This window comes from Brienomyrus brachyistius, chromosome 3, assembly GCF_023856365.1.
Source record: "Brienomyrus brachyistius isolate T26 chromosome 3, BBRACH_0.4, whole genome shotgun sequence".
NCBI classification, from domain to species: domain Eukaryota; kingdom Metazoa; phylum Chordata; class Actinopteri; order Osteoglossiformes; family Mormyridae; genus Brienomyrus; species Brienomyrus brachyistius.
In genome coordinates this window covers 36,686,155-36,699,107 of record NC_064535.1, presented here as the reverse complement: position 1 = coordinate 36,699,107, position 12,953 = coordinate 36,686,155, and the positions used below count along the sequence as shown (strand labels likewise).

Genomic DNA, 12,953 nt, shown 5'->3' with positions numbered 1-12,953 from the left:
CGTGTGTGTGTGTGTGTGTGTGTGTGTGTGTGTGTGTGTGTGTGTGTGTGTGTGTGTGTGTGTGTGTGCGCGCACAGCCTCCTCCTCCCTTGAGCTCTGTGTGGTCCTGTGTGTTCATCGCCATCACCAAACATTCTTTGTTTTGCATGACTTCCTGTTGCAGTTCCCCTCTGACTCTGGTCCTGGGTTTCGTTTAGACTCCATTTTGCCCGCCTGTCTGCTGGCCAGTATCTGTCAGTCAGCTTCTCGGTTTGTGTGTCAGGTACAAGTAGTTAACGGAAGGGATTCTTATGTCAGTTCTTTCCGCCATATTGGTTGATACAGAAAGCAGGAATGGTACCACCTATGCAGTAAATTACACCATGATGTGGTGTCAGGGTGAAGCTGTGTCTCGCACCCCTGTGTCACGCCAAGGGTCTGATCGCACCTCTGTTCTGTGTGCAGTTTACATGTTTCCTCTGTGCCTGAGCTCTTCCTCTGTCTTGACACCAGTGCATCCTGGGATAGCTGTGAGGACTCTGAGAAAATACTGAGGATCAGATCCGGAGAGGAAGAGAGTATCTTAATGCATTCGGGTCTGTGTGTCTATATATGTATAAACAACTTTGTCCAGAACACCTGGAACTGGCTAAATTATGTAAGACAAAAATGTGGTAGAGGTGCCAGGATAACATGCAGGAAGTGCTTTAAACAGGAAGGATCCAAAGCAGTAGAGTCCAAACTGCACTGTCAAATTAAACATTGATGAAGCACTTGCATTTAGCCTGAACTGCTCACATCTGGAAAAGTTCCATTATAGAAATATTTTTATTCTAATCTGGGAAAGGGATAATGATCCATCTTTTATATACACTCTCAGTGGTCAGTTTAATAGGCACACCTGCTGATGGAAGCATGCAGCCTGTTCCCAAATACACACAGCAGGCAGAGATAGCATGCCCACATACTATGGAAGATTATAAGCACAAAAATTCAAATGGCAATTCATTTTGCAATTGTCAATTCAATATTCAACCAGAGCATGCATTTGTCATTTCAATATTTAATCTGTGCATGTAATTTGAAAATACATTTTGCAATCGGCAATTCAATGTGCAAAGTGCTTATGCAATCCTTAATTCATTTCATAATGTTTTGAATAAAAAATAGAATGACAATTCACTGAATTGCATTTCGTTTTGCCATGGGCTTTTTGCCTCTTTATTCAAATGGCAATTCATTTGGCAATTGTCAATTCAATATTCAATCAGAGCATGCATTTGTCATTTCAATATTTAATCTGTGCATGTAATTTGAAAATACATTTTGCAATCGGCAATTCAATGTGCAAAGTGCTTATGCAATCCTTAATTCATTTCATAATGTTTTGAATAAAAAATAGAATGACAATTCACTGAATTGCATTTCGTTTTGCCATGGGCTTTTTGCCTCTTTATTCAAATGGCAATGGCGTCCCCGGGAATTGCATTGCATGTTGGGGAGAAAACTCAATTTGCAATTCCCAACTGTCAGATCGCTCATCAAGGTGGACCTTCATTAACGACGTCACTTCCTTGTTTAGGGCCTCGCTACCATTGATTTGTTCGTTTAGTTAGAATGAGTAATGGCGGCTGAAGAGCTTGCAGCAAATATTTCTGCCTTAGCAGATGACATGGAAATTAATCGGGTATCAGCAGTAGATGCGTTTGATAGGTTGTTTGTGTTGTCACAGAGGGTAACCAACTGCGTGACTTGATGTAACGCCTGAGCTACATTAGTTTGCACCCTTCTCGTATCAAGTCCAGTTAAGATTGTAAGTTCCTCTACCCTCTGTGACAACACAAACAACCTATCAAACGCATCTACTGCTGATACCCGATTAATTTCCATGTCATCTGCTAAGACAGAAATATTTACTGCAAGCTCTTCTGCCGCCATTACTCATTCTAACTTTTTTTTTTTTACGTTTTAAAGAACTTTATTTAGAGCAAAACAATTACAAACTCAAACAAACAGTTACTTATAAAAGTCTACATAACAATATATCACACCTCCTGTGGTAAAAGCATGTTATTGCAATGATATAATCAGCATGTTACAATCAAATAAGGAAAAGTGCAACTAGTTATAATTATTACAAATAATAAAAATAATAAATAATAATAAAAAAATTTAAAAAAAATAATAAAGAAGATAAAGGGGGTTTACTCATTCTAACTAAACGAACAAATCCGTTGAATGGTAGCGAGGCCCTAAACAAGGAAGTGACGTCGTTAATGAAGGTCCACCTTGATGAGCGGTCTGACAGTTGGGAATTGCAAATTGAGTTTTCTCCCCAACATGCAATGCAATTCCCGGGGACGCCATTGCCATTTGAATAAAGAGGCAAAAAGCCCATGGCAAAACGAAATGCAATTCAGTGAATTGTCATTCTATTTTTTATTCAAAACATTATGAAATGAATTAAGGATTGCATAAGCACTTTGCACATTGAATTGCCGATTGCAAAATGTATTTTCAAATTACATGCACAGATTAAATATTGAAATGACAAATGCATGCTCTGATTGAATATTGAATTGACAATTGCCAAATGAATTGCCATTTGAATAAAGAGGCAAAAAGCCCATGGCAAAACGAAATGCAATTCAGTGAATTGTCATTCTATTTTTTATTCAAAACATTATGAAATGAATTAAGGATTGCATAAGCACTTTGCAAAATGAATTGCCATTTGAATTTTTGTGCTTATAATCTTCCATACACATACAGCCTGGGTGCCTGTTCTAATCATCCTGAACGTGATGCAATTGTTCATGCCAGACAGGGCGGCTCCAGTGTTTCTCCCGGGATTTTTACACATTATTCTGTCTGGAGTGGACAGAGACTGGTGTGATGAACAAAAAGCAAACAAACATCCAGTCTACTGCATTTCTTTAGCCCAAAACACTTTGTTAATGAGAGAGGTCAGAGGGTGAGCAGACTTGTTACGGTTAACAGGACGGCCATAAGCTCAGTGCAGCCTCTGAACATTCAATTCATCAGTCCCCAAAGAGGATCTGGAGGCAGAACAGAGTCCTAACTGATACTGGCTAGACGCACCTAATACAGTGGCCACTGAATGTGTCTATACCATCCAGTCAAATCATTAAGAACAATATGTGATAACCAGCCCTAAAATATATTTCTAGTACCGTTAGGTTCGGATGGTTTCGTTTTAATCCAAAGTAAAAATAAAAGAAAACTGAGACTCGTTTGATGGGCTGTCTGACCAGAGAGGAGTTCTTGGGACATCTTGGGAACGTGTATGTGCATGTACAGCCCCCCCCCCCCCCCCCCCCCCCTGCAGGAATGCGTCCCCCTGGTGCATGCTGGGAAATCCTTAGAAATCCGGAAGGCTTCATAATTTTTTTGTGGCAGATTTTGCTTTTCTTATGTCATCATCTGACACTAGAATAAACACTCAAATGGGAAACTTGCGAGGTATATTTTGCGGGTGTATGTTTTAAATTCAGCTGGACTGTTCACTGAGTGCAGGCAATAAATTGATATTCAAAAAAATGTATATTATACTTATTGCTTGGCATAAAATCTATTCATTTATTCAATGGCTATTAATCAAAGGCAAAGGCACTCATTTGCATCCGGGATATAAAACCTCACCTTATGGTAATACGCTTGGCATTCATGGAATTTTTCTTTCCAAATAATTGAATCTGTGTCTGAATGGATTGTTTAATGTATCAGTTCATTTCAAGTTTAGTCAAAGACAAAAAGCTGCAAGAAAAAAAAACAAAATCAAGGTTGATGTAACTCTAGCTCACGTGAAAGTGATGTTTTATCCATCTTTTACAGTAATCTATTTATAAGATAGTTAAACTATTTTTATAGCAGGTGAGGAGCACCTCAGAGAGCATTAAAATTTATGTTGGAGCTCAAACGAGGCCTATTGCTATGTACAGGGACTAATGATAAGGTTGGACATGCTGTATGAATTATGCCCCCAACCCCACTTTAAAAAATTCCTAGGATGGCCCCCAGTTACACGTGAATGACCATGGGGCTGGGGGGCAGCCTGGGGGATACCTCAGACGAGCAGCTCTGCCCAGCATAGCACTGGCACGTAAATTTGTCAGCCAGTTCGGCGAGATCTGAGGCCGTGGGGCTCCCCACTGCCAGGTACCCCCCTTCGGACCGGAGGATGCTGAAGCTGGCGGGATTCAGGTGCAGGTAGTCGTCACCGTCATGGTGCCGGCGCAGGCAGCGGCCGTGTCCCTGGCAGAGCGCGGCACTGCACAGCCTGGCCGCCGCCGTCACATTGGCGACGTAGGGGCCGAGAGTGGAGGACAGATACGAGGAGAGCGCTTCACAGGAGGCCTGTAACGAGGCGAGAACTTCACAGCTCGAAGCGCACGGGCAAACAGTGAGCTGAGTAGCAACCCCCCCCATATGTATTTAATTTATATTTTATATTATGCTGTTTACTGGGATTCCGTTTGTGTAACGTGCACCTTTTGATTTCTTTGCACTACGTTACATTTTGTTTGTTTGCTATTTATGACCTGTCTTGCCCCATGACTTTGGCATTGCATAACTGTCTGTCTGTACTCTCCATGCTGGCAGCCGTATGTTCTAGAATTTCTCTCTGGGATCAGTAAAGTTTTCTAACTCTTATGACTGTAACGTAAACAGAGGGAGTAATAGCAAACTTGCAATAACAGCTGTTTAAACAAAGTAATGATAATAGCCGCTTTAACATAGTAACAACAAACGGCGACTCGGACAATAACAGGTTACATCAATGGATAAATTAAGCACTGACAACGAGCTGTGTAGTAATAACGGCAACGTAAACGGACAGAGTAACGGCAAACAGTGAAATGTGTAACTGTAACATTTATAGCAGCGGCGAGCGACAGCAGATTGTTTAATAGCAACATTTAGATAAACAGAGGAAGCAACGCCAAAGACAGACCTGTGTAATCGGCATAGCAACAGCAGCAAAGCAATAAAGAGCAATGTGTGGACCAAATGAGCTGTATAAACAGTGAACGCCGAGAAGCTGGCAGTGTGATCGTAAGCAGTTAATCTAATATGATATTTGCTGCATTTCGCCTTTTGTTTTTAGCAGAGCGATGTGGCGTCTGACGGCTGTTGGTAAATGCGACCCCAAAGCTTCCCGTCTGCATGAGGCTAGAGAGCGAGGCAGCGGGGTCGGCGATCGCTCTCTGTTTAAGTACCGTGTCGTTGTAGTCGGCACTGGCCCCCCACAGCACGGACCCCGACGCCCCCACGGCCGCACTCTCCCCGATGCAGCTGACCAGGTCCGCCTGCAGGGGGCGCATGGAGCGGGTGTAAAGGAAAACAGCCGCGTGTCGTCGCACCCCGGGTCCACGGCTGGCACAGACACCATTAATGCTTTTATTGTTGGTGGTGCAGAGGGGAGGTCGGGCTGCATAATTTGTATAACAAATGAGTTGATTCAAAAGGCCTCAGTGTGATGGTTGAGCAGCAGCTTATGGTGGAAGTACTGACTGAAAGACTCACCTGGCTGAGGAAGCGCCGGTTCTGATCAACAAAAACGGGCCGGGCGTAAACGTAGACGGGGAGGGCGGCGGCGGTGCGGGCCAAGGTTGCGGTCCTCATGGCCTCCTGGACACGGTGGCGGACAAAGAGAGCCGTGTGGCGCCGCCCTCCCAGCGAGGCAGTGAGGTAAACAGAAGGGAATAGCGCCGTGCTGCTCTCCCATAGCCACCCAAGGTCGTCATTCTGCCGCACCACCTCTGGGGGGCAGCGTCCCGTATAGCCCGCTTCTTCCCAGCCATAATTGTAGCAGTTCGGATACAGGTAGTACCCCCACTGGTAATTTGGCCGGAGCTTGGTGGCCAGAGATAGGGTGGCGCACATGTAGCTCCGGGCCGCGGCCTGGAAGTGGCGCTTGGCTGCGCGGACTGTCTGCTCAGGGGATAGGAAGGGGTACCTCTGGCGAGCATGGCTGACTGACAGTGAGCGATAAATGCTTTTGGGGCCCCAGTTCCTCTCCCACAAGGGACGCCAGTCTTCCCAGTCGATAACGGCCAGGCCGGGAGCCGTGGTCGCAGTGATGTAGTGGGTGATGTCGGCCCGGGCTTTGGCCAGACTGGCCCGCAGATCAGCCCTCTGGGGGATTCCCCCATGGAGCAGGCGGTGGGTGATGGCATCCACCCGTGGGTACAGCCCCAGGCGGTCGCTGTAGAAGAGCATGAGCGGCTGCCCTACCACCTTGGCGGGCGTGGTCACGAGCTGGAAGGGCGCCGTGTCCAGCGGCACTCCGAGTCTTTGGCACACGCTCGTGGGGACATTCCACGCGACCACAAAGGGCTGCCCATCAAACAGAGGGGCGGCGGCTGGCGGAAGCAGCCGGGCAGAGCCGAGAGTCTCCAGAAGTGCCAGACAGAGGACGGACGACAGCAGAGGACGTCTTTGCCACGCCGGGGTGCGGTAGGACATATTTACCCCTTTTGTGTTGGAACGCAAGACCGTGAACATGCCCAATGGAACCTGAATCAGTGAGACTCATACAGAAGCTCAGTGAAGAAACTGACAGTGATGAAGGTTTGAGGGAATGATTTCCCAGCAATAATGTTTTTCTATTTACAATTAACTTTACCTAGAGCAACATGTACATTTCTTTGAAAAGGCAACGACATACAGTCTCTGGAACAATTGGGTTTAAGGGCCTTGCTGAGGGACCAAGCAGTGAAATAATTTTTATCAACTCTGGGATTTGAAGTGGCGATCGTACAACTGCAGACACAGCACCCACTGCTCTAAATTCCACTTTAAAATAGTAAGCGCACTTCACCTGGCTCTCCTGTTCCTCTGACAAGGCCTGTTCGTTACGCACGAGGAGCAGGGTTTCTCAATACAGTGCTACTGTTCGACAGAACTGGCTCTGCCTGCGTCCGTCCCGGCTCGGTCACGATCGGCGCGAGGGATCCACTGACAGAACAGACGAGGATGAATACAGTACCTGAGCATCTCTCCGGCTCGCTGTGTCGCTCGGCCATTTCGGGGGGATGGAGAACGCCTCGATCCACGCAGGCGGTCTGAGCAAGCAGACTTACATCGCCACCGGCAGCAACCGAATGAACCGCTGGCCAGAAACAAGCCTATTTTTGACCCCCATGCTTGGGTGGCGGCCGTTATACCTCCCCCCCAGCCCACCCCTCAGCTGCTTACGCTTGGGTATGGGTTGGGCGTTGTTATGATCGAGACATGATGCCAAGTTTATCTTGGAGCTGCAGAGGAATAAGCACCATGGTGTCATGTTGTGGTTTGTCGACCGGTTCACCCTGAACGGGATGGAGCGAGGCTGGAAACAAGATGCTGTGAAGAGACACGTGTGTCAGGCCGTCATTAGCTACATGGGAAACGTGACAGAGGCTGCTTTGTGTTGCTGTCTCTCGCCCTGGCTGGGACAGATTGACAGGCTTTCCGCACTCATGTACTCTTGTGTCGATCACCGTTTGTTTCAGCTGACGGGAGCGCCAGCCGACGTGAGTCACTGTAGCATAGGGGTGCAAAAAGTTGCAGCTGTGGATACCGGCGGGGGGGGTAAAAACAGTAAAATCAGGATCCCGTGGCCTGAGTTTTCCGCCAGCGAGGAATGTTGACACGGAAGTTTGAATGTATAAAGTGAAGAGGACGGCTTCTTGCCAACGTAAAGCTAACGTCAGTGTAATGTTATCGTGCCGAACCTTCGAAAGGATGTTTGGGTCGGTAACCTAACGTCAGCGTAACGTTGACATGCTGCACCTTCGTGTGGACGTTTAGGTCGGACACTTAATATCAGTATAACATTGACAAGCTAAACTTCCAGATGGACGTTCGGGTCGGTAACCTGACGTCAGCGTGACGTTAGCGTGCCACGCCTCCGGACGGACGTTCGGGTTGGTAACCTATGAGGAAAGGGCGCAGGACCCTGGGAAAATCATTGTCAAATAAGAGAATAGTAGTGAACTGAATGAAAACTTGGGATGGCATTTTAGTGCCTCTGGTGTATATGTTTGTCAACTGGCTTCACGTGTGGCTCAGGTGCCAATGGACACACAAATATACCCCACAAATCCCACCCATTCATTCACAAACTGTTTATCCTATATTCTATCAAGGCAGGAATACACACTGGATGGGCTGCGTGTCCATCATAGACCACACACATGTCACATACAGAGGTCGACGCTAGGGGGAGCTCATGGGTGCCAGTTCGTCTACCTGCATGTTGTGGAACAACGAGGGAAAAACCCATGTGACACAGTTAGCACATGCAAACTCTACACACACACACACACACACTAAATTCAGGCGACGGGATCCTAATAAGAAATTAACCAAAATAAATTATAAATAATTTCCGTACTGATGCTACAGAAATTGCCGTATTCTCTTGTAATTTTGTAATACCGCAGGCAGGCCTACATGTACTTTCTGAACAACAATCTGCCATCCGTTTGGTACTTTTAATATTTAATAACAGACTAAAAACAAACTCTTCTTTTTAAAAAGTATGTGTTGCCGGAATATACTAAAGATGGGACAACCTCCATTGCGCAAGGCGCAGGCAGCGAGGAGCAGGACGAGCGCAGGCGAAGCCCTGGCGGTTGTCGCTCCCGAGGTCCGGCGCCGGTCGCACCGATCCCCGCCGTATCCCCGGTAACAGCGGCAGCGAAAGCGCTCGGCGAGTAGCCTGCGCTCGGCCGGCGAATGCGCGCCCGTGACGGTGAAGCCTCCGTCCGCGGCGGCCGCAATGCGGTAGGAGGCACCGCTGAGGTGCAGGTAGTGCGGCGCCTCCGGGTCCCTCCGTGCGCAGCGGCCGCTGCTCCTGCACAGTAGACGGCTGCACAGCTCCGCCGCCCGAGTCACGTTGGCGATGTAGCGGCCCAGCTGGCGGTGCACGAAGGATTTCACCTTCAGGCAGCTGCGCTAGGAAGATGATTACAGAGAAGCGGTCGTTTTACGGAATAAATCAAGTTTAGCAAAACTTTCTAATTAAAAAATGTAGCAAATAGGTTACTTTAATAGAAGATTAAAAACTTGGGGGTCTGTAATGACCCATAAAATGTAAATATTTTATACAAATTTCAGAGTAACTTTTAATTATAATGATCTGATATAATGATGAAAGCAGACTGGCACATTGATATCGCAGGTACAAGATAATGAGATGAAGTGGCAACCACACGTAAGAGCGGAGAACATTACGTAACTCTATTTTACGCGTGCTGTCTAACGGAGAATATGCTATTCTGATAGGTATGCTAAAATGTCAGAACGCCGGGTCTGTATTTACCCATGTTGGGGCAACTAAGGTGGAATTGGCCCGGCTGAGGGACACTTACTCTGGAGGATGTCATCTTGAGGTCACCCCAGATCACGAAGCCGGCCGCACCCAGGGCAGCGCTCTCGCCAATGGTGTGGATCAGATCCTTCTGGAAAGATTGCAGAATGGTACTCAAACTGGTGTTTTGCTGGTAAGCAAACACAAATAAGGGGTCTTCTTGTTTTTACTTTAAATGTTGACCTTCTAACGCGAAACGACTAAAGCGAACATTAAAAATGAATATTTAACATAATGGGCTCTACTGCCCTCTTCTGTTCAAGGTTGATAATTTACTTATTTCTACTTTTGTTGTTATGAACGTATATGGTTCCTTTATTAAGATATTGATTGTTGTATATTATGAATTCTTTGGATTTCAGTTGCAAAATTTGCGGGGGTATTTTTTTATTTGACTTGTACAAAAATTAACGTAGCAGGGCTGCATGTGTCAGACTGTAAACCACAGTTCCCCAATTCCGGTCCTAGAGGGCCGGTATGCAACGCAGTTTGTAGATTTTCCTGCTGAAACATATCAACTGATTTTCAGGGTGTTCCATGACCGGATCTGAGGAACTCTGCTGTAAACTACTCACTCACTTTTTCTGTGAAATATACAAACGTTATAACTGTATTTATTTGATATAGTGAAGTCGAGTGACGTTTTCCAAGTCAGTTTTACCTCACCATGACTATGTTGTTAATTAATATATTAATTATGTACCCTGTTATGACGATTTGGTCGAGTGTTGAAGCGCCACATTTCAGCTGGACTGCATTGTTTATCCACAAGATGGTGCTATTGGACTCTCTCTAAGCCAGGGGTCAGCGTACCTTCTGCAAAACACCTTTCTCGGCAATGATGAACAGCAGAATATTTCCAGGCAACTGCTGGAAAAACGGTGTGACTTTTGAATGCGCTGCTCTTACACAGACACGTGTTTAGTGATGGGGCCTGTTATGTTTTTTTTTACCCTCCAGTGGCGTTCTGCTCCTGTCATCTTAAAGCAACTGCCTATTCACTTTTCACCAGAGGTGGTGCTCGCACTAGTTTGGTGATGTGATTTTTACCATGGTGAGGAAGGCCAGAGGTTCATCCCGGTAGCACAGACGTGTGTAGACAAAGACGGGCAGCTCGTAGTCCAGGGACGGGAGGCCGGCGATGCGCAGAGACTCACGCACCCGGCACCGGGAGAAGTGCAGGTTGCTGGGGCTGTCTGTGTGGCGCCTTCTAATGGCCACGGAGGGGAATAGCGCCGTGCTGCTGTTCCACAGCCACAGGAGCTCGTCGTTGCGTATACTCTCCAGCAGGGGGCAGGAGCCTGTGTAGTTACGCTCGTGCAGGTGGTAATTGTGGCAGTCGGGGTAGAGGTAGAAACCCCAGAGGCCTAGGGGCCGAGTGAGCGTGCCCAGTTGCAGAGTCTCTCTCATGAAGGCTGTGGCGCTGTCCTCGAACCCGTGCCTCGCCAGCTCCTCCACCTCAGCCTCCGTCACGTTGACGTAAGTCCCCTGGATCAGCTCCCGTGATTTTCTGCGGTAGATGTCCTTCAGGTGCCAGTTACGACTCCACTGCGGTCGCCAGTACTCCCAGTCGATGACAGCCAGGCCACTGAAGTCTCCAGAAGGGATATAATGACGGATGTCCTGACTGGCCTTGCGCAGGTGGGACTCCAGGCTGCAGTTCTGTGGGAGGCCGCCGTTGACGGGGGTGCCCTGCTCCGTGTAGAAGGGGTAATAGCCCAGCCGGTTGGCATAGAAGATGGTGACATCCTGGCCCGTCTTCACGGCACGGGGGCTACCATGCATGTGGAAGATCTTAAGGTCGATGCTCACGTTGTATCGGGTGGTGCAAACGTCCAAGGGGGCATTCCAGGCTGCCACAAAAGGCTTGCGGCCAATCAGAGGGAGCTGGGCTGGCTTGGCTGGGAAGGAGGGCGGGATCAGGCAAATCAGCCATATGCAGGTCAGTGAGGAGGCAGCAGGGATAGGCTGGTGAAACGTGCCACTCACCAATCCCCAGTGCATCCTGTTTCTACTCCTCCTTCCTCAGGCATTCTGTCAATGAACAGTTGGCATGATTTAGTCTAAAAGGCTAAGAATTGCAGAGAATCACCCTAGTCCTATTTGAAGTCAAGTCTGAAATTTGAAAGTTAAGAAACACATTGAGACAGCTATAGAAAACATATTTGGCTGCTACATTTAGCAATAACCAAATAATCGTAACGTAAGTTCCCATATCATCGAAAAACAGATCAGCAAATAAATGAAGTTTCTTTCCTCTGTTAACTTTCATTGAGTCCTCAGGTTTAGTGCAATGTTTCATTTTAGTGGCTAGACTGGATGGTATAATTATGGTATAATCCATGTAATATTCCTTAACGTGTGCACTGGAACATTTTTAAATTCATAGAAGCACTACTGACGCTAGAGCAGGCAGGTTTCTGGAAGGATCTGGAAGCTGGGGAGGGGGGGGGGGGGTTAGGGTTAGGAATGTTGCAGTAGGGTGTTCACAATGGAGCAAGGCATGACGGGTGAAGCAGCTGAGATGGAGGCCGTTTGTAGGACAGGACATCGCTGCAACCTGTCGATTTTTCAGTGTCAGTTTTCCGCAAGCATTATTAAAGCCTGATAAATTGGGAGAGCAGGAGAGTGTAGGCCTACTGGAGCACATAAGCAGACTGCTTGCAAAAGGACGGCTCTCTGAAATGTAAAACCTCCCACATGTGCCCAGGCAGTGTAGAAATAAGCCGTTTCCTATTTAAACAGCCTCCCAGCTGAGCTCACAGGCAAAATTGTACCTCCAGTGACGTCTACTGCATGTTCTGTCGTTTTACCACCAGGTGGCAGCGCTAGCTGTATAAACATTTACATAGGCGTGTGCCTCTAAGCAGTAATTTAAATCCTGAGCCATATCTGGGCTGATGATTATAGTCGGAGAGATAATTATGGAGATGGAGACCATGAACAGAAAAAGTCCTCTGGATGAATGAAACGGCTTAGGATGAACTTTCTCGTGTTACGGTACAGATCAAGTCACTTCAATAGTTTAATACCTGATAATATCCCATAATAAATTTACTCCATTATTTGCATTGAAACATGGTATTACGTGGTCTATGGATCTTTGATAAAATATCTGAACTATTTATTATTGAATTGTTGCTATATGTAGAATTAATTACCACTTTGTCTTTCAATGTAAAACTGTGCCCATCATGCTTATGGATCTATGTAGATTCCACATTAAGTGTGGCATGTGGGTGATGGAAGTACTGACTGAAATTACTTTAAAATTAGTTTAAATTGTTACCCAGGTACCCATTACTGTTAAAAGTTGAGTAAAATGCCCATTTTAAAAAAAAACCATTTCTTTTTGTGAAACCGAGGTTACAGCAGTCTTCTCACACCTGTTTCTAGAACTTTCTGGATGTGTAGTTTCAGTGCAGGAGTCTGACGTCAGGTGGGCGTGTCTTACCTGCGGAGTCGCATGCATCGGTGCAGGTTCTCCTGCCAGACGGGGGGGGCTGCCCAGAAGCTTTGCGGTCCTGCTATTCCAGCAAGTCGGGCAGGGCCAGCGGGCGTCGCCCTTTTATACTCACTACCAGTGGCGGGGGGG

General features: G+C 46.8%; 2 protein-coding genes across 7 annotated transcripts; both read right to left on the bottom strand.

Annotated features, from left to right (window-relative positions):
- Positions 1–3,403: 3,403 nt before the first annotated feature.
- Positions 3,404–7,148, bottom strand: LOC125738182 (hyaluronidase PH-20-like). The gene is made up of 3 exons (XM_049006874.1): positions 5,527–7,148; positions 5,220–5,309; positions 3,404–4,356 (listed from the first exon to the last, which is right to left on the bottom strand). Exons 1-3 carry the CDS (start codon positions 6,505–6,507, stop codon positions 4,021–4,023), a joined length of 1,407 nt encoding a protein of 468 aa, XP_048862831.1. The 5' UTR covers positions 6,508–7,148; the 3' UTR covers positions 3,404–4,020.
- Positions 7,149–7,985: 837 nt separating this feature from the next.
- On the bottom strand, positions 7,986–12,951 carry LOC125738180 (hyaluronidase-4-like). 6 transcript variants are annotated; one of them, XM_049006873.1, is made up of 6 exons: positions 12,813–12,896; positions 11,348–11,392; positions 10,409–11,259; positions 9,360–9,449; positions 8,562–8,943; positions 7,986–8,235 (listed from the first exon to the last, which is right to left on the bottom strand). In XM_049006873.1, the coding sequence occupies exons 3-6, from the start codon at positions 11,141–11,143 to the stop codon at positions 8,102–8,104; spliced, it is 1,341 nt and encodes a 446-aa protein (XP_048862830.1). In that variant the 5' UTR covers positions 11,144–11,259; positions 11,348–11,392; positions 12,813–12,896; the 3' UTR covers positions 7,986–8,101. The 6 variants fall into 6 exon arrangements, with proteins under 6 accessions (XP_048862830.1, XP_048862825.1, XP_048862826.1 ...); XM_049006868.1 differs by having other exon boundaries at positions 10,409–11,392; positions 12,813–12,951; XM_049006869.1 differs by having other exon boundaries at positions 9,360–9,446; positions 10,409–11,392; positions 12,813–12,951.
- Between the last annotated feature and the right edge of the window lie 2 nt (positions 12,952–12,953).

Coding starts and splice junctions, on each gene's coding strand:
- LOC125738182 (XM_049006874.1), bottom strand. CDS start 6,507: ATGTTCACGGTCTTGCGTTCCAACACAAAAGGGGTAAATATGTCCTAC. Junction 5,310..5,526: donor ACCGGCGCTTCCTCAGCCAG/GTGAGTCTTTCA, acceptor CGCCCCCTGCAG/GCGGACCTGGTCAGCTGCAT. Junction 4,357..5,219: donor GTGCCGACTACAACGACACG/GTACTTAAACAG, acceptor GCCTCGTTACAG/GCCTCCTGTGAAGCGCTCTC.
- LOC125738180 (XM_049006868.1), bottom strand. CDS start 11,362: ATGCACTGGGGATTGGTGAGTGGCACGTTTCACCAGCCTATCCCTGCT. Junction 8,944..9,359: donor TCAAGATGACATCCTCCAGA/GTAAGTGTCCCT, acceptor TCATCTTCCTAG/CGCAGCTGCCTGAAGGTGAA. Junction 8,236..8,561: donor CTGCGCCTTGCGCAATGGAG/GTTGTCCCATCT, acceptor CACAACATGCAG/GTAGACGAACTGGCACCCAT.